The 18,599-nt window shown below is 51.2% G+C and overlaps 2 protein-coding genes across 4 annotated transcripts in view; both read right to left on the bottom strand.

Annotated features, from left to right (window-relative positions):
* CARM1 (coactivator associated arginine methyltransferase 1) overlaps positions 1–1,191 on the bottom strand; it is a 39,473-nt gene extending 38,282 nt beyond the window's left edge. For all 3 annotated transcript variants that reach the window (XM_063110266.1, XM_063110267.1, XM_063110268.1), the window contains exon 1: positions 954–1,191. In XM_063110266.1, the coding sequence (XP_062966336.1) occupies positions 954–1,176 (223 nt within the window). In that variant the 5' untranslated portion in view covers positions 1,177–1,191. The remainder of the gene's footprint in view (positions 1–953) is intronic.
* A 1,572-nt stretch (positions 1,192–2,763) lies between these two features.
* On the bottom strand, positions 2,764–13,937 carry C10H19orf38 (chromosome 10 C19orf38 homolog). Its single transcript, XM_063109019.1, has 7 exons — positions 13,907–13,937; positions 12,519–12,827; positions 10,174–10,266; positions 9,050–9,077; positions 8,268–8,311; positions 7,218–7,255; positions 2,764–2,895 (listed from the first exon to the last, which is right to left on the bottom strand). Exons 1-7 carry the CDS (start codon positions 13,935–13,937, stop codon positions 2,764–2,766), a joined length of 675 nt encoding a protein of 224 aa, XP_062965089.1.
* Positions 13,938–18,599: the final 4,662 nt, after the last annotated feature.

Genomic DNA, 18,599 nt, shown 5'->3' with positions numbered 1-18,599 from the left:
GAGACAAAGCCTAATGAAACAGAATAGCAAAACGTGGAGGAAAGAGAAAGAGATAAGAAAAGAAAGTAACAAGAGAAAGAAAAAGGATGAACTACAAAGCCTCAGGGTGGCCGTGGCGAATACATGCGCGACTTTCTTTCCCCATTGAAATGTCAGTTTTGAAAGCAGCTTCTGAAAATGTAACCAGCTTCTTACATCCCCCAAAAGCAGACAGGAGGAGCGTGGTGGCCAAGGGAGGAGGCTGGGTCACCTCTTACTTCGAAGCCGGCCACCATGCAGGGGCCCTACCCTTCCACGTTTCCACCGGGAGCAGATTCTGCGGCTCGCGCCACCCTCGCGTGGGCCCTCTCCCCGGGTCTGGAAGTTTCCCACTCGGGGGTCCTGAACGCCAAGCCCTCCAGAGGAGTGGAACCCGGTCCTCCCAGCAACCCCCGAGTAGGAACCACTCTCCAACTGTCCTTAGCAGTCCCGGGGATCCCCTGGGACGGCCAGAGGGGCCCACTCCCCACCCTCCTCGCCGCCAAGGCGGCCACACCCGCCCCTCAAACTCCCACGGCTCCCACACCCCAGTCCTCCTTCCCTCCCACCCAGCGCCCCCGCCCAGAGTCCTCCGAATTCCCCTTCCACTCCCGGCCCCCCGCTTCCTGCCCACCCGCCCCCTCCCAAATCTCGGGCCCCGCACTCCCCATTTCCCGCTTCCCTCCTTACTCCGGGCGCCTCAGCTCTCCGGGCGCCTCAGCTCTTCGGCCACCACGCACGCCCCTTTTCTCTATCTGTCCCTTGACACGGTCCCCACATCCCGTCACTCCGGGCCCTCGGCTCAGCCCCAGGGACCCCACACCGGCCCCCGTGGATCGGGGCCCCTCCCCATCCGGCCCCCGCCTCGGGCCGGCCTCGTGCGCAGCCCCCGCGCGCGGCGCAGCCCCCGGCCCGGCCCCGGGCCCCGCACTCACGGCTGTAGAGGGCGATGCCCGCCGCGTCCGGGCCGGCGCGCACTTCGAGGCGCAGCGCTTGCTGCTCCGCGTGTCGCTGGATCTCGCCGTTCGCGTCGCCGATGGTGAGGAGACGGGCGCCGGGGAACACGGACACCGCCGCGCAGGGCCCCGCACCGCCCGGGCCCGCCACCCCCGCGCCGCCCGCACCCGGCCCCACCACCGCCGCCGCCGCCGCTGCCATCTTAGATCCGGCTCCAGGACCCGTCGCCGCCGCCGCCGCCGCGCCCGGGCCCAGGCCGCCGCCGCTGTCCCCGCCGCTGCCGCCGCCGCGCAGGCCGAGGCCGAGGACGAGCCGGGCAGCGCCGCCTGCCGTCCACGCGCCGCCTCGCCACCGCCACCACCGCCGCTGCCGCCGTCGGCCCCGTGACGCAGCGCCCCCTGCCGGCGGCCCTGGACGCGGGCAGCGAGCGAGCGCGCCTGGGGGCGGCGGCGGCCCCGCCCCGCGCGAACGGTCGCCGCTTTGTGAGGTGGCTCGGCGGTCCCGAACGGCAGGGGCGGGAGCGCGCGTGCGTCAGGGGGTGGTGCCTAGCTGCGCGGACACGCCCCTGGGAACCCGGGCCCCGCCCCCAGCGGGGCGCCGCAAGAACGGCCGCTCTTTGTAAGGCGGTGAGGTGGCCCTGGGAGGGAGGGGGCGGTGCTCGGCCTCGCGGACACGCCCTGGGCCCCGCCCCGCAGAAACGGCCACGCTTCGTGAAGTCGCTCCCCTGCCTGTGGGATCCGGGGGGCGGGTTAACGCCGGGACGGCTTGGCACGCCCCTAAGGCATGGCCCCGCCCCTGGCCCCGCCCGGCTTTGTGAGGCGGCCTGCGGAGGGACGGGGCCCAGCCGCGGCGAGGCTCCGCCCCTCTACCTGTCGCGCTCCCTCCCGCTGGGATTCGGTTTGCGAAGCGTCCGGTTGTGGGGGAGGGCGGGGAGATGGGCGTGGCCCCAGCCCGTGGCCCCACCCCGGCCCGCCCGCCTGGGAAAACAGCTTGGGATGGGCCTCGCCAGGCACCTGCACGCATCTTAGACCTCTCCGAGGGCCCCCTCCCACAGCACTCAACCAACAGGTCCTTCTCTTCCCCATCATCTCTGCCCTCTCCCACACCCCCATCATTCCACCTACTGCACACCCCAGTGCTAGGACCTTAGCAGAGACCCCTCGTGGCAATGCTCCCCTCCCCGTATCCCCACGGGCCTCCCAAACACCACCCTGACTGCAGTTGAGGGGCACCTCCAACGCGGTGAGTTCAGGCACACCCCCCACCCCCCAAGCCATCCAACAGTTGGGGCCCAGGGGTCCCAGGCTTGAAGGATTACACTCCATAGAGGCCTTGGGAACACCTCAGTACGTTGTATAATTAATAACTTAGGCATGCCAGAAGGCAGACACACAAAACATATCCCCCAGGTACCCTGTGCTCAAAAAACCCAGGCAAAGAAGCAGGTCCCCAAGTCGGCTGCGGCTAGGGAGGGTGGAGGCTAGAGGGGTGTTCAGAGAGGAGGACCTCATGTCCAGCTGGGGATTGGAAGGGATCCTGACACCTTCCCTGGTGGTCCTGAGAAACCGGGAATCCAAAGAGGGGCTTCCTGCTTTCTGTCCAGCCTCCAGGCCGATGCCTGTGCCCCTCTCCCCCTCCTCTGCGAGGAAGGTCTCAAGGCTGGGGTCCCCTTCATCTCCTCTGTTCAATTCCCTGAGAAAGCAGCAGCTGGAACCCCCCCCCAGAAGTAGCTGGAGGGACCACAGGCCCTGAAAGGACGCAGACAGAGGGAGCCCCCAGTCCTCAACCTCACTGGCAGGCCCGGAAAGTGCTGAACTCGGGGGGCTCAGGCGAAGAGGACGTGGAGGTGGGCCTCTTCCGGGGCCCAGAGTTGCTGGGACAAGCATCAGGGGTGGCCGAGTCTTCTTCTAAAGTCATTTTCTTTGTCCATGGAAGAGAAGAGAGAGAACTGAGTGATCTGGGGTTTTAGGATGTAGGGCTCCCCCATGTTCTGAGCCTGAGACTCTCCCAGCCCATCAGGTCTCATCTCACCCCCCACCCCACACACACGTCCTGGCCTTCTATTTTCCTGCCTTCCTCTCTGCTGAGTCGGGCATAGAAAGCCTGGGTTCAAGTCCCAGTTCCATCAGTTTCAGACAGTTGAGTAACTTAACCCCTGTGTGCCTCAGTTTCCCCTCCTGCAAAATGGGGAGGATGTTAGTACCCACCTCCTAGGGTTGCTATGAGTCTTAAAAGAATAAAATAGATAAAGCGACTGGCTCATGGTAAGCTCTGTTTCTTAAGTGAACAAAACTATCGCTATTATCTCCTACTCCGCTCCCATTCTAGGCCCTCTGAAAACCTTCAAAAGTCTGCCTTCTCCTTTGCCTTGGAGGCTCCTGCCCCAAATACCAGTCAAGGGGAGATGAACTTGCCAGAACTGAAGCCAGGGGGTTGAGAGCAGGCTGGGAGTTCCACTCATAGTCCTGCCCCTCCCTAGCTGAGCCACCCCAGTCAAACCCACAACCAGCCTGTGTCTTCATTTGTACAAATAGTCAACCCCACCTCACAGAGTGTTAAAAGTTAAATATCAGGCCCTCAGCAAGGTAATGGTAAAAGCTAGAGACATGCTTCGTTATTATTTCAGCCACCAATACAGCTTTATAAATACTTCCAAAAGAAACTAGAGTTGAAAGCAGGGACTCAAACAGATATTTGCACACCCATATGCACAGCAGCATGATTTACAGCAGCCAAAAGGTGGAAGCAACCCAAGTGTCCATCTACAGATGAACGGATATACATACAATGGATTATTATTCAGTCTTTAAAGGGGTGGAAATTTCTGATGCTTCAACAAAGATGAACCTTGGGGACATTATGCCAAGTGAAATAAACAAGTCATAAAAGGACAAATATTGTATGACTCCATTATATGAAATGTCCAGAACAAGCAAATGCAGAGAGACAGAAGGTAGAGTGGTGGGTGCCAGGGGCTGGGGAGGAGGATGGGGAGAGACTGTTTAATGGGGACAGAGTTTCAGTTCAGGAAGATGAGAAAGTTTTGGAGGTGGACGGTGGTGATGGCTGCACAGCAGTGTGAGTACTTAAGGCTGCCGAACTGTACGCTTAAAACCAGTTCAGATGGTACATTTTATGTGTATTTTATCACAATAAAATAAACTAGAAAAAAGATCACTAGAATTTACTGTTAAGGGAAAGAAGAGACATGCATAATGTGTAAAACGTGCTATCCATTGTGTTAAAAAGTGTGAAGGTACAGATTTTCTATAAAGTTCCCAACAGTGTTTTCCTGTGTGTCTGTAGAGCGGGAGCTGTGTGGATAAAAAGCGGTGGGTTTGTGAGAGAAGAAAATTTTACTGTATACGTAATTGGGCTGGGGGGGCAGCTGGCTGGTTCCAGGATCTGAACCCTTGACCTTGGTGTTAGCAACACCGCGCTCCAACCAACTGAGCTAACCGGCCATCAGCCAAAAGGAAAAACAAAACAAACAAACAAACAAACAAAACCGTTTAATGTGAAATACACTTGCATGTCAAAATCGTATGCACAAGGCTGGCCAGCATGGGGATCAGAACCCGCGACCTTGAGGTTACAAGACCGTGCTCTAACTAACTGAGCCAACCGCCCAGCTCCATAGTAAACATTTTTTAATTAAAATACATTTTTTTCTAAAAGCAACTAGGACTAAGATCCTGAGAAATAAGTTATTTTTATCCTTATTTTTCTCTGTTTTCCATTGTTTCATTCAAAATGACTTTTATGGGCCGGCCCGTGGCTCACTCGGGAGAGTGCGGTGTTGAGAACACCAAGGCCCCGGGTTCGGATCCCATATACGGATGGCCGGTTAGCTCGCTGGCTTGAGCGTGGTGCTGACAACACCAAGTCAAGGGTTAAGATCCCCTTACCGGTCATCTTTAAAAAAAAAAAAAAAAAAAAAGACTTTTATAAAGGGGGAGGGGGATAGATCGCCAGGCTGGTATTCTGAGCGGTGCGGCTTCTCACGCAAAGTTTTCTAACTTGTCCCACCTGCCGGTGGGGGGGGGGGGTTGTTTGTTTTTTGTTTTTTTCTTACTGGCTCAGAATTCCAGGATTTGTTCCGCATGCTGAGGCCTCCGGGGGTGAACAGGCCGTTGCCAGGCCCCCCTTCCTTCCCACCATCTGCATCCCAGCGCCTCCGAGTTATCTCCAGAACTGACCTCTCTCCGGACCTCCAGACTCATGTCTCCATCTGCTTTCGGGCACAAGCCAGCCCCTTCCCCAGGCCTGCCGCTTGGCCCGCTTCTTCCACCTCCGCTGCCAGCAGATGGAACCAAACCACCCACCCCCGGGCGTGCCTGGACCACTACAATCGCCTCCATCCTAGTCCCCGGGCTCCTGCCCTAGCCGCCGACTCCCAGTCTGTCCTCCCAGCGGCAGCCACCAGAGGGCGCCTGTGAGCACCTGAATCCGGTCATGTCCCTCTACTCAGAACTCTCCATGGCTCCCACCTTACTGGGGTATAAAGTCAAAGTTCTCCACGGGCCTCTCTTGACTCTCCACTTCACTGCACCCCAGCTTACTGGGCTGTGCCAAAACTGTGTCCTCAGGCTGGGCCAGACATCCCCAACCTTTCCCGGTTACCTCCTTGTCACCCATCTCAGAGATTTTCCTGACCTCCCTCCCCTGACATGGGGTTGTCTGTCTCTCCTCATGGAATTAAGAAGTTCCGAGGAAGTGACAGCCTTACTGTTCTTGTCCAGATGTCCAGGGAGGGTGTGTGGAACTGTCCCCTGCCCGGGCTGTCAGTTGGCCCAGTTCTCTATCCCTCCCCACATCCGTGGTGCTCCTAGCAGACTGACCCTGCCCCAGGCTCCCCAATGGCAGTCTTCTGAAGTGTCCACTTGTCCAAATGGGATCTCTAAGGCCACCTGTAGCGGGACCTGCAACCCAGATCCATACTGCTCCCCTACCCCCATGTGGAGAGATGGCTGAACATTTGGCCCATGGAGTTCGTGGGTCAGCTATCACTAATTTAGTAAAAAATATTTTTTTTAAAAAAGGGGGCGGGAGTGCTGGCCAGTTAGCTCAGTTGGTTAGAGTGCATCCTTATAAGTAAATAAATTAATTAATAAGTAAATTTATAAGCAAATAAATAATAAATTTATAAATACATAAATAAATTTACAAATAAATTTATAAATTGTAATTTATAAATAATTTATAATTTATAATAATTTTAAAATAAATTTATAAGTAAATAAATTTATTTTTAAAATAAATAAGTAAATAGTACAAATGCCAAGACCACCCCAAGATGCAGCTGTGCAGAGGAATCCCATAGACCCAGGTTTTTTTTGTTTTTTTGTTTTTTGTTTGTTTGTTTTTTAAAAGATGACTTAACCCTTGACTTGGTGTTGTCAGCACCACGCTCTCCCAAGTGAGCTAACCGGCCATCCCTATATGGGATCCAAACCCATGGCCTTGGTGTTATCAGCACCACACTCTCCCGAGTGAGCCATGGGCCGGCCCTAGACCCAGGTTTAAATCCCAGGCTTGACACTGTGACCTGGAAGGGGAGCTATGCCCCTCAACAAGGGGGGTCTTCTTTGAGATCTTCCCCCTAGATGGAAAGGCTCAGTGGGATATTTAAGCTGAAATCTCTGAAACTAAACACAAAAACAAGCTTTTCTTTTCTTTTCTTTTCTTTTTGTTTTTTGGCAGCCGGTGGGTACGGGGATCCAGACCTGCTGAAAACAAGCTTTCCTTTATAGCGGGAGTGGGGGGACGAGGACGACAAAAGCTTGCATCAGATTGTCACAAGTCTCCATGAACAATGCAAAAGAGGCCACCAGGTCACCCTGAATCCTCTGTCACCATCCTGAGAGGATGGTCTGACTGAGCCCAAAGGCAGCGCTGACCACGACAACAGGTGCCCCTCCAGAGGCCTTCCCATTGCTGTATGAGGCCTGGGGAAGACTCCGGCTTTGACCCTAAGTGAAATGGGAGCCATGGAATGTTCTGAGTAGGGAAGGGCCCACCTCTTTTCCCTTCGCCACCTTCAATCCTCTTACCCTCCTGGGATTGTTCAGAGGCAACTCTGGGCTCACTAACAAGTCCACATTCAGTGATTCTGGGCTTCTTCCTGGCCCCAAAGCTCAGAGACAGCAGGTGTCCGCAGCCCGGTGGTGTTCCCGCCGCCCCACCCCGCCCCAGTTAGAACAGTCAGCAGTCAACTGCGACCAAGAAAAGAAACAACTCACCGTGGAGATGGCAAACAGGGTGTTATCAAAGGACATGTCTGAAACAGAGAAAGGAAAACCAGGGTTGGGCACCAGTTTGAACTTCCCTGCTCACGTCTCTCCCTGCCAACCTCCGCCCACAACCCACAGACCCAAAGTCAACAGTGAGGAAGGGGCAGGGGTGCGTCTCCCAGGATCCTCTCCTGCTTCCTTCCAACCCATTCTGCAGGTGAACTGTTCACAGTTACAAACTGAACCATGTCCCTGGATGCCGCAACTCAACTCACATCTTCCAGAAGGAACATCTGTCTAAACTCCCCCTCCCCAGGCTATTATCCAATCGCTTAGACATCACTTCCTCGGGGACCCCCGCCTGGTCCCAGACAGGTCCGGCCCCACCATCGGCTGTTACCCCACTGGAGTATGGGCTTGTGGGCAGAGACCACGTCTGTCTGGGTCATCGCAGGATTCTCCCATGTCTTAGCACATAGTAGGCGCTCAATAAGTGTGTGAACAGGGAATCGAGCTCTCGGCTGCGGCCCCTGCAAGAGCACACAGGGCATCACAGATTGGCTGCTTCTCGCCCACTAGTGGAGGCTGGCAGAACGACACGTCCTGCAAGGCAGCGGGCTCCAGTAAACCCGGGGTGCCCGAGACAGACCCGGTCCTCCCCTGGTGGAGTTGGCTGTCCCATGGGGGCAGCGACTATTAAATACGTAGCACCCAATGATCACCTAATTGTGTTTCCACTGAGGGGTAAGAAGAATGAGGGTGCTGGGGGCATGTATGTAGCAAGTGCAGACGGGAGTCCAGGAAGGCTTCCTGGAGGAGGTGACCTTTAGACTGAGACTGAGAGAGGAAGAGTGCTCTAGGCAGTGGGCGGAGTGAGTGAGAGGTAGGAGGCTGGAGCAAAGAGGGAAGGTGAGAGCCCAGGGGAAGAAGTGGGGAGGGTGTGCTTTGACTCTGAGAAGAGCTTCTACAGAAGAGGTTCAAGTAGCAAGTCATGAGGCCCAATGGCGTTTTGAGGCAGTGGCCTTGCCCGGGTGGGGTCAGGAGTGAGGAGGCACAGACCTGTGGTGGCGAAGTTAATCTGGGCCCAGCAGGATTCTTGCTCTCTGCAAAGGGATTCAGGAAAAAGTGACAACGGGTCAGGGTGCCCCTTGAGGCAGGAGGCTTGTTCTGGAAAGCCCTGGCTCCAAATCAGACCCAATACTTGGCCTTCCCTCCCCACCCATTTCCCCACCTCACCCCCAGCAAGGGCCTGCACAGGGAAAGCAATAATGCCCTGCTTTCTGGAGCTGTCACACCATGTCACAGCTCCTCAGCCAGGCGGATGGACATTCTCTTGCAGGAACTCCACAGCCACGTGAAGCTGGGACTTGATCCCCAGAGAGGCTCTTCACCACCAGGCAGCAGGGTGTCTACTCCTCTCTCAGAGCAGAGAAACTAAGGTGGGGGCTAGTTGGGATATCCTGGCACCCAGGATCAAGGGCCACTGCCTACAGTACAAGCTGGGCACAGTACTATCCCAAGGGAGCCACAGAAACCCAGTGAAAATGTCTAGAGTGCTTGTGACAATTTTCTGGCAGCCAGTGTAAAGGGATGTGCATAAGCCTCAGCCACTTCCTCCCTGTGTGACTGAGCGCTGAGCCTCAGTCCCCTCATCTGTAAAATGGGTTCCAGGGCTGCTGTAAAGATAAGGTGAGCCCTGGCATCAAAGTGTCCTACTACAGTGCCCAGCACACAGTAGGTGCTTAATAAATGGCATCTATTCCTATTAAGCAGGCCTCCCACCATGGAAGCGCCTTTCTGTCCCCAAATCACCCTCTGAGAGTCTCCTGCGGTGGTCTCACCTTTTCTTCTGTAATTTTTTTACTTTAACTGGGAATAAAAAATAAATAAGCCTTTGTTAGATTTTGGTCCTGGTTGCATCTGGCAAGTTTCTAAACCCAAGAAACCAACAGCCCCCGAAGCCCTCAGATTTATAAGCCCCTATCCTGGATCCCCATACCGGCCAGCCCCCAAAACAAACAAACAAACAATAACCCCAAATAAATGAATACAAGCCCCCACCATACATCTGCAATCTAGCTTTGCCTCTCCCCGGGGCAAATTTGCTACTCCAAACATTTTTTTTTTTTTTTTTCAGTTACAGGAGTAATGCGTGTTGGTTAAAAACTTCAGAGTGCAAGCATGTGAAATTGTTTTACTTAAAAAAATACTAATTTCGGTGGTTACCAGGAGCTGGGGGATGGGAACGGGGAGTGAGTGCTTCATGGGGCCAGTTTCAGTTTGGGAAGATGAGAAAGTTCTGGAGATGATGGTGGTGACGGCTGCACAACCATGTGCATGTTACTTGATGCCACAAAACTGTTCACTTAAAAATGGATAAAGTTAGGGCCGGCCCGTGGCTCACTTGGGTGAGTGTGGTGCTGACAACACCAAGTCAAGGGTTAAGATCCCCTTACTGGTCATCTTTAAAAAAAAAAAATGGATAAAGTGGTAAATTTTATGCTATGTATATTTTACTGTAAAAAAAATATATATATACGAGGATACTTCAAAGAGTTTATGAAAAAATAGAATTAAAAAATAACATGCCACCAAGGTCCAGGGTTCAATCCCTGTACCAGCCTGCCACACACACACACACACACACACACACACACACACACACACACACACACACACACACACACACACACACACACACACACACACACACACACACACACACACACACACACACACACACACAAAGATAACACGAATCTGTCCATGAAACTTTTTGGAGTACCCTTGTATATATCAATCGGCCCACCACCATCATCTCACTTCCGATGGCTTCTTCACTGCTAAGTTTTGGAGTAAGACCTCCCCAAACTGTCTGCTCTTGCACTCCTAAAAGAAAATGGGTGTGAGGATTTGCACATTCCAGAGGTTGTAAACTGGCAATGCTGCCTCTGTGAGCTGTTACCTTTTCTGACCACCAGGGTGACAGCCACCAGCCCAGTGAGGAGGAGGAGGGTTCCAACGAGGCTAAGGGACAGTGTCAAGATCCAAGTGGGCACTAGAGGAAAAATGAAAAGACAGAGTAGACAGGATGAGGAGCCTTGGAGGGGGGTAGGGACAGGGTGGGACACCTGTCATTTCTGCAGGTGACCTTTCAGGAGCCAAACCTCTCCCTCTACCCCCAACTACGCAGCTTGGGACTTAGCAAACTTTGTGTCTGGCCAATTAGCATATTTCCTCCCCCTGGCTATTGTGATTGGTTCAGGGATGGGCATGTGGCCAAAGCTGAGCCTATGAAAACTAATTCTGGGACTTTGGCTAGACCACTTGGAAAAGAGGTTTACGCTTCTGGCTAGCATTGCAGAACTGGTAGGATAGATAGTCACGTGTCACTTAACAATGGGGATGCATTCTAAGAAATGCATTGTTAAATGGTTTCATTGTTGTGAGAACATCATAGAGTGCACTTACACTCACCTAGATAGTACAGCCTACTACATACCTAGGCTATAAGTATTCCTATTATAGCTTCTACATAAGCAATGTAGTCCACTACAACGTTACAACAGTTACCACATCACTAGGCGATAAGAATTTTCCAGCTCCATTATAAGCTTTTCGGACCACTGTCATATATGTGGTCCATCACTGACTGAAACACCATTATGTGGCACATAACTGTATATCTGGAGCTTCTGGGCAGGATTTTGCCATCAAGAAGGGAAGAGCCTACCCAAGAATAAATAAATCATAGAAGAAAGTGGAGCTGAAAGGTGGTAAATGATTCCTGACATCTTTGAGCACCTGGATCCAGCCATGCCTGAAGTCAGAACATGAACTGACTTCAGTTCAGTGAAGCAATAAACTCCCTTTTGTTGCTGAAGCCAGTTTGAGTCAGGTTTTTAGTTATTTGCAATCTGAAGAGTTCTGCTGGTTTCAGCCTGGGTACCAGGGGGTCAGATGACATCCACCCCTATCCACACAGTGGACCGTTAGACTCACACAGAGGTCAGCCACAGAGGCATGGAAGCGACAGTTCCAGGGTTTTCTTCTCTGCAAAGGACTCATCTTCCCCTCCCTGGAGTGAGAGGTGATCCCTCAGGGGACCTGGGAGCATATGCCCTTGACCCCAGTGGAGGTCAGGAGCTAAGCCAGGAGGGAGAGAGGGAAGACGTACGCTTGGTCTTCTCACAATGTTAGGCCTTGTTCATTCATTCATCTGTGGCAGGAGGGGTGTTGTCACCTCCCCACTCTAAGGCCACAAGGCATAGGTGAGAGAAGGGGCCTTTGATAGAGGAGCTTGATGCCAGGAAGGACACAGAACTGTTTTGTCACCACAGCATGCAGGCCTCATTGTCAACACGGTTCTCTTTGCAGAGGGAGAGCCCTGACTGATGGTGACACAAAGGGCCAGCCCTGCCTCCTGCTTCTCGACCCCCACCCCAAAGCCTCCTCTCCTGGGAAGACCAGGAGCCCTCCCAGTGCTCCTCTCTTACTGGGATGAAAAGCCAAAGTCCTTGCTGCAGCCCACAAGGCCCTGCATGATCCTTCCCATCACCTCCCTGCCCTCGTCCCCCCACCGTCCCCTCATCCACTATACTTCAGCAATACTGGGCTCCTCCGTGTTCCTCACACACCCGGCATGCTCCAGCCTCAGGGCCTTTGTACAGCCTGCTCTGCTGCCTGCAATACTCAGATCCCTACATGACCGGCTCCAGAATTCTCTTCATTCAGTTTTTTGCTCAAATGCCACCTCCTCGGAGAGGCCTTCCTTGGCCACTCCACTCTCTACTTAACATGACACTCTTCACCAATGTCCCCCTTTACCAGATTGAATATTTATAGGATTCCTCTTTTATTGTCTGTCCCCATTCTCCTGGAAAATCAGCAACAGGAGGGCAGGGACATTGTCTGTTTCATTCACTGCTGAATCTCCAGCACCAAGGGCAGTGCCTGGCACATAGTAGGTGCTCAAAAATTTTATGCGGCAGAGAGGGGAAGTTTCAGTAAAGCATGAAAGTTTAATGCCTGGCCTTTGGAGCTGATGGCATCCCAGCTCTGCTAACTGCTAACTATGTGACTTGGACAAGTCCCTGCTCCTCTTGTGCCTCAGTTTCCTTATCTGCAAAATGGGGAGAATCACAGCACCCACTTCATGGGGTGGCTGTGAGGATTAAAAAAGGAAAGTCCTGACAAGTTGTAAGCCTGGCTCTTGCTGTAGAGATGTCCACTTGGAGGGGACAGCATGTGCAAAGGCTTAGGCTGAGAGAAGGCACCCCGTGGCGGCACAGGCCCCTGGGAGGCTCTTACCTGGGAAGGAGATCTGCACAGGCTCGCTGAGGTCCGACAACTGGGGCTGGCTGTGTTCGCCCATCACGCCGTACTGGCAGTGAAATGGTCCCCCTGGAGCCTCACTGCTGCCGCCGCTCAGGTTGAAAGTGACCCCGAGCTGGTCTGCAGGGGCCTGCAGGAACTGGACCACATGCCCACCTCGGTACAGCGTGAAATTCGCCCCCACGAAGCCCCCTGGGGCCATGCATGAGATGTGGATGGGATCCTCTTGACTGCTCGGGTGTGGGGGGACCAGCCAGATGGACGGTGCTGGGATTGCCAAGGAGCCTGCAATGCAGAATAATGAGAGGTCGGGTGGTTGCATGGTTAGAGCAGAGGCCCACCTGGCTGTGCGGCCTCAGGCAAGCAGAGCACCCTCTCTGGGCCTTACTTTCTGTGTGCATTGGGAAGCTAGTGATCACTACCCCTCTACGATGTGGGCATTGAATGCCTGGTGCATGGTGTGTTTGAGTCACTTTATAATAATAGCCATGGTTATTATACAGCAGCACAATTATTACTTTAATCTACAGCATTATGTGCCAGACCCTGTTGTAGATGCTGGGGACACATCAGTGAAGGAGACAAACGAACAGACATGTCTGCCTCGTGGAGCTGACGTTCCCTCAAGGAGTCAAGGAGCGTTGGGTAATAGGAAGACTGTGTTAGTTGGGGTGGCCCCAGAGGACTTCCCAGAGGAGGTCACATCTGAGCTGAGTGACAAAGGGTGAGGAAGGACCTGTGTGAAGAGCTGAGGGAAAGCATTCCAGCCGGAGGGGAGGACATGGGCAAAGGCCTGGCGGATGGAAGGGACATGGGGGTGTTCAAGGAGCGGTGATAATGACAGGGCAGAGGGGTCCTATCTTTTTTTCCAGGCTGTGGTGAGGAATATGGATTTTGGAGTACAGTTTCCTGTGGGAAGAAGGTTCTCCCAAGAACCAGTCTCTCCCCTAACTGCCCAAAGGCTCCTGAGCAGAGTGTCTGGCCAGGTGAGGATGACACAAGCCTTTCCTTGTGCAGCCTTCACCCCCGCACCTGGACCTCACCCCAAGCAGACCCTCCTGTTGCCCCAGCCCTCAAGGTAGGAACCTGCCGAGGCCAAGTGGGGCTGAGTCATGGGGTGTGGGCACGGCTGTCTCTGGTAGGGTGATATTTCTGATATCCTGGACTCAGGGTTGATGAGGAGCCTAACAAGAAAAAGCGATATTCCTGGGGAGTTTCCAAGGCTCTCAGGCAAATCTGTCCCGGCTTGGCTTCCTCCATCACCTGGGAAGGGCATCCCCGTACAGGTTTCTGCCCCTAGAGCAGCAAGGAGGGCAGGGGGCGGGGGAGCAGGGCGAGGTGTAAGAGGGGGGCATTAGACTCACCAGCTGCAAAGAGCAGGACAGTCCAGGGCATCTCTCCTCCCGCGTTTGGCTGGGAAATCTGGCTAAGGCCAGAGGGGCCCACGGCTCCCCGCCAACTCCTCCTGTGAGGCCAGATCAGGGAAAGAAGAACCAGGGCTAATTCGAGCCGAGTGTTTCCTCACTGGCAGGAAGTTGCATATACACACTCGGGCACTGAAAGGGACTCTCTCCTCTCCCCACCCCTTCCTGAAACAGACACCAGACCCAAGCACCTCTCTGTACCCTGCTGGCTGTGGTTCTGCAGATTGGTGGGAAAAATGGATGAAGTGGTTAGTTTTTTGGTTTCTTTTTTCCTTCACCCTAAGAGAACTCCTGGGCATGAGGAAGGACGAAGACAGCGGGCAGTTTGGGAAACCCACGCCCAAGATGCAAACCACAGCCCCATCAGTACCAAAACTGAAATAAAATGTGGGACAGAGGGTGGTAGGGCACGGTGGTTAGGGCTTGGTCTCTGTGACCTCAGTCAAGCCTCAGTTTGATGCTCTGTAGAATGGGGCTAAGAGTAGCAGATGTTAGATCTAAAGAATTCATGATATGAAATGCAATACCTAGTGGACTGTGAATGCTCCCAATGGGAAGCAAGAGGGAAGAAAAGCCTCAGGAGCCTCACCAGCCAGGTTAAAGGGAACACTAGTTCTAGAACTGAAGATGATATACTTTTCAGGATAAATCGCCTCCTGTTTATGGCCCAGAAACTTCCAAGGTTTTGTCTTACCAGGAGGTTTGCTTTGGTCTCTCTAAATGTGTCAGTATAAACCTGAAGGTTTATACTGAGGAAAGGTGTTGCATGTGGTCATCAAACACCAAAAAAGGCCATTAGAGTGGACTTCTTTCTTTGGATACATAAAGTTCATTTCAACCTCAGGACCTTTGCACATGCTATTTCCCCTGCCTCGGATAGAATTCTATCAATCCTATCAAATCTCATTTCTCCTTCAGGTTTCAGCTTAAATATCCCTTTGGGGAAACCTATCCATACTCCTCTGGACTTAGAAAAATCCTCTTGTTAAACTCTCCCATAATGCCCTGCAATTTTCCTTTATTGCAATTAGCATGCTTGTATTTTCAAGGAATTTGTCTATTTCATCTGAGTTTTGGATTTACTGGTATAAAGTTGTTCATATTCCCTATTACAGGTTTAATGTCTGTAGGGTCTGTAGTGATGTCCCTTCTTTCATTCCTAATAATGGTAAATTGTGTTATCTCTCTTTTTTGATTAGTCTTTTGAGTGGTAAATCAGTTTTATTAATCTTTTCAAAGTACCAACTTTTGGCTTTGGCATTTTCTCTATTTTCTGTTTCCTACCTATTTGCTTTTAGTTCTTACATTTATTATTTTCTTTCTTCTAATTACCTTGTGTTTAATTGGCTTTTCCTAGCTTCTTAAGATGGAAGCTTAGATCATTGACTTTAAACCTTTATCCTCTAATATAAGCATTTAAAGCTATATATTGCCCTCTAAGCACTGCTTTAACTGCATGTCATACATTTTCATGTATTGTACTTTATTAATTTAGAAATATTTTATTTCCCTTGTTTTTTTCTGTGGTGTAGATTATTTGTGCTTAATTTCCAAATATTTGAGCTTTTTTGATAGCTTACTGTTAGTCTTTTTTGGCCAGCACAGGGATCTGAACCCTTGACATTGGTTTTACCAGCACCACACTATCCCAAGTGAGCTAATTAGCCAGCCCACTGTTAATCATTTTTAATTTAATTCCTTTGTGATCAGAGAATACACTTCATGTTATTTCAATCCTTTGAAATTTATTGACACTTTTTTTTTTTTTTTAAAGATGACCGGTAAGGGGATCTTAACCCTTGACCTGGTGCTGTCAGCACCATGCTCACCCAGTGAGCTAACCGGCCATCCCTATATAGGGATCTGAACTTGTAGCCTTGGTGTTATCAGAACCACACTCTCCCGAGTGAGCCACAGGCCGGCCCTATTGACACTTTTTTTAATGATTCAGCATATCTTGATCCACATGTGCACTACAAATGAACATTCGGTAGTTGTTCAGTATTCTGTATATATCATTAGATTAGGTCAAGGTGGTTCACAGAACATTCTTGAACTTACTGAATTGTTCCTTCATGATTCCTTTAAAAAGCTCTCAATTAGCACACAGTGAACTACAAATATTTCTTGATTGTCTGATCTGTAAGCCAAAAAATATCCATTCAGGTAAGTTTTGTAGCTTTATGCTAGGTATGTAGGAGACAGAGTTATGAGCGATCCCTTGCCTATTTACTCCACCGCTTACTGAGTATTGTCAAGGGCCCAGAATTGTGCTGGGTGCCAGGGATGCCATAGTGAATGAAACAGTTCCTGCCTCAAGGAGCTCAGAATTCAGTGATAGAGTCAGACAAGTAAACAATGAGCATCCAGTTGGTGAAATGCTATGTTAGAGGCAATAACCAAAAGGGGCTCTTAACCCAACTTCAGCAGATTCAAGGAAGGCTTCTGGGAGGAGGTGACATCTGACTCCAGAAGCCTGAGGAGAAGAAAGAGAGGAGGGAAGGGAATTTTACATAGAGGGAGTAATAAGTGTAAAGGGACTTGGATATATGTAAATATTTCACGGGAGATGGGGGGAAAGGGAGAAAGATTAATAAAAAAAAAAAAGCAGAGATAAAGATTTTTTAAAAACCCAACTTCATTGGGGAGAGTTTAATATGGTGCAGGAATCAACAATCTGCAATTCTGAATCCACTAAACCCTCTGCTCAGAAAAATAGCCATACATATCTGTATTGGTCAAGTACCAATCCACAGATGATACCCTCATGAGCAGACATGGGTAGGGTGAAGGGAAATTAACAGGGATGGTGCCCCACTCTGGGGACAGGGAGCTGTTACCACCCCAGGTGTGACATTGCTGAGGAGGAAGCAGTATGGGAGTTAGCTGGAAAGAGCTGTGGTTGCAGGCTTTGGTAGAGAGATGCAGGCCAACAAGGCAGGGGCCAGGGGATGTAAACCTAGATCTCCTTCTCCTCCAGCCCTGAGATCTTCCACCTGGACGAAACCGGAAGCAAGAAGAAAAGGCAGCCGGGTTGACCTAGTGTGTGGAGATCATCCTCCCAGGGCACAGAGCAGTGCAGGGAAGGGTGGAGATCGCGTCTGGTGGTGCAAACAATGACTACCCAGTGTATACTCTCAGAATCTTTGGGGTATAATTTTAGGGGGTCGCTGACCTCCAGAAGCTAGTCTACAAACTTCTCATGGTTTAAAAACCCCAGGCCAAGATTCTAGGTCAACACTCCAAAGGGAAGAGGAGAACTGACACGATGTGGCCTTTGATGACTGCTCCCATCTCTTTTCTGGCTCCTTCTGTCACCCCCATTCTCCCCTGGTCTCCCTTCTGCCCCCTGAGCCCTCTGAGTGCACTGTTTTCTCTGCTTGGCTTCTCTTCCTTCTACTTTGATTCTCAGCATAAATGCTACTTCCTCATGGAAGCCTTCCCTGGCTCCACTCAGGCTAAATCAGCCACCCCATGATCACTTACCACTTTGCATTTACTTCTGAGCACCAGTGACTACCTGAAATAATCTTAATGCTAAACTTGCTTGTGTATTGTCTGGCTCCCACACTAGGTTATCAGCTCCATGATGACATGAACAGGGTCACATGCTCAGTAAATAGATGTTGAATAATTGGAGAAGGAAAGAGTTTTTGTTTACTTGAGGGACATGTATCACCCATTTGGACCCCAGAGGTCAGCAAGAATGGCAGAGTAGGGAGATCCAAGGGCTGGTTCCGCCACGGAAATATCAAAAACAAACAAACAACAACAACAACAACAAAAAATCAGGCAAAATCTGTCAGAATCAACTTTATCCGAACTCTGGAAAACAAACATTTATGCCAACCAAGCGAATGTCCAACAAGAAAAAGGCAACTTGAACATGACAGGAAAGCTCTGTGTTTTTGTTTTTGTTTTTCACCTGCCTTTGTCCTATCTTCTTCCCCAGCATAGCAGAGACCTTGAAGCCAGCAGCCTATGCTCCAGTATGGGGGGTCCTGGTTCCTGAAGGAGCAGGGCAGCCCCCCATTCTCAAATTACTGTGTTTCTCAGTTCGAACACATCTGGGGGCTACAGAAGCACTGTTCAAGGTGTTGGTTTTGTTTAACTCGGAATGCATTCCTTGAAAACATTTGCAGGCAAAGGAAGAACCCATAGCTGCCCAGGGTAAAAGATTACAAAGGAGGAAAACAGTGGACATACCAAGAGCCTGGGTGGAAAAGCTGGGGTGAAATTTTCTTTGGGTAATAAAGGCTTTCAAAAGCACCCATATAAGCTAAGGAATTTAGGAAGCAACATGCATGCCCAGGGAAGAACACATGCTCAGAAAAGACTTGAGAAGACCCTGAGCTTTCACCTTTGGCTGATCTCCAGGCTCAGCACAAGCAGGAAGTGAAGGCTAAGGCAGAGTTGCAGGTGCCCTGGCTAAGCATTGGAGGACTCCAGCATAGATCTGCAAAGACTGGTAGATGTTTTTTATTGTTTCTTTTTCTTTCTTTCTTACTTTCCATAATATATAAAGAACTGTTAGGGGGCTGGCTGGTTAGCTCAGCTGGTTAGAGTGCAGTGTTATAACACAAAGGTCAAAGGTTCAGATCCCTGTACTGGCCAGCTGCCAAAAAAAAAAAAA

Source organism: Cynocephalus volans, chromosome 10 (assembly GCF_027409185.1).
Source record: "Cynocephalus volans isolate mCynVol1 chromosome 10, mCynVol1.pri, whole genome shotgun sequence".
Classification (NCBI taxonomy): domain Eukaryota; kingdom Metazoa; phylum Chordata; class Mammalia; order Dermoptera; family Cynocephalidae; genus Cynocephalus; species Cynocephalus volans.
The sequence above is the reverse complement of the archived record's forward strand: the minus strand, read 5'-3'. Positions and strand labels throughout refer to the sequence as shown.

Bases quoted from the DNA above. Each gene is read 5' to 3' on its own strand.
- C10H19orf38 (XM_063109019.1), bottom strand. From the start codon at position 13,937: ATGCCCTGGACTGTCCTGCTCTTTGCAGCTG. The intron at 12,828-13,906 runs GTGAGTCTAATG...TCTGCATTGCAG, and splicing joins TGTCCTGCTCTTTGCAGCTG to GCTCCTTGGCAATCCCAGCA. The intron at 8,312-9,049 runs GTGAGACCACCG...ATCCCTTTGCAG, and splicing joins AAAAAATTACAGAAGAAAAG to AGAGCAAGAATCCTGCTGGG.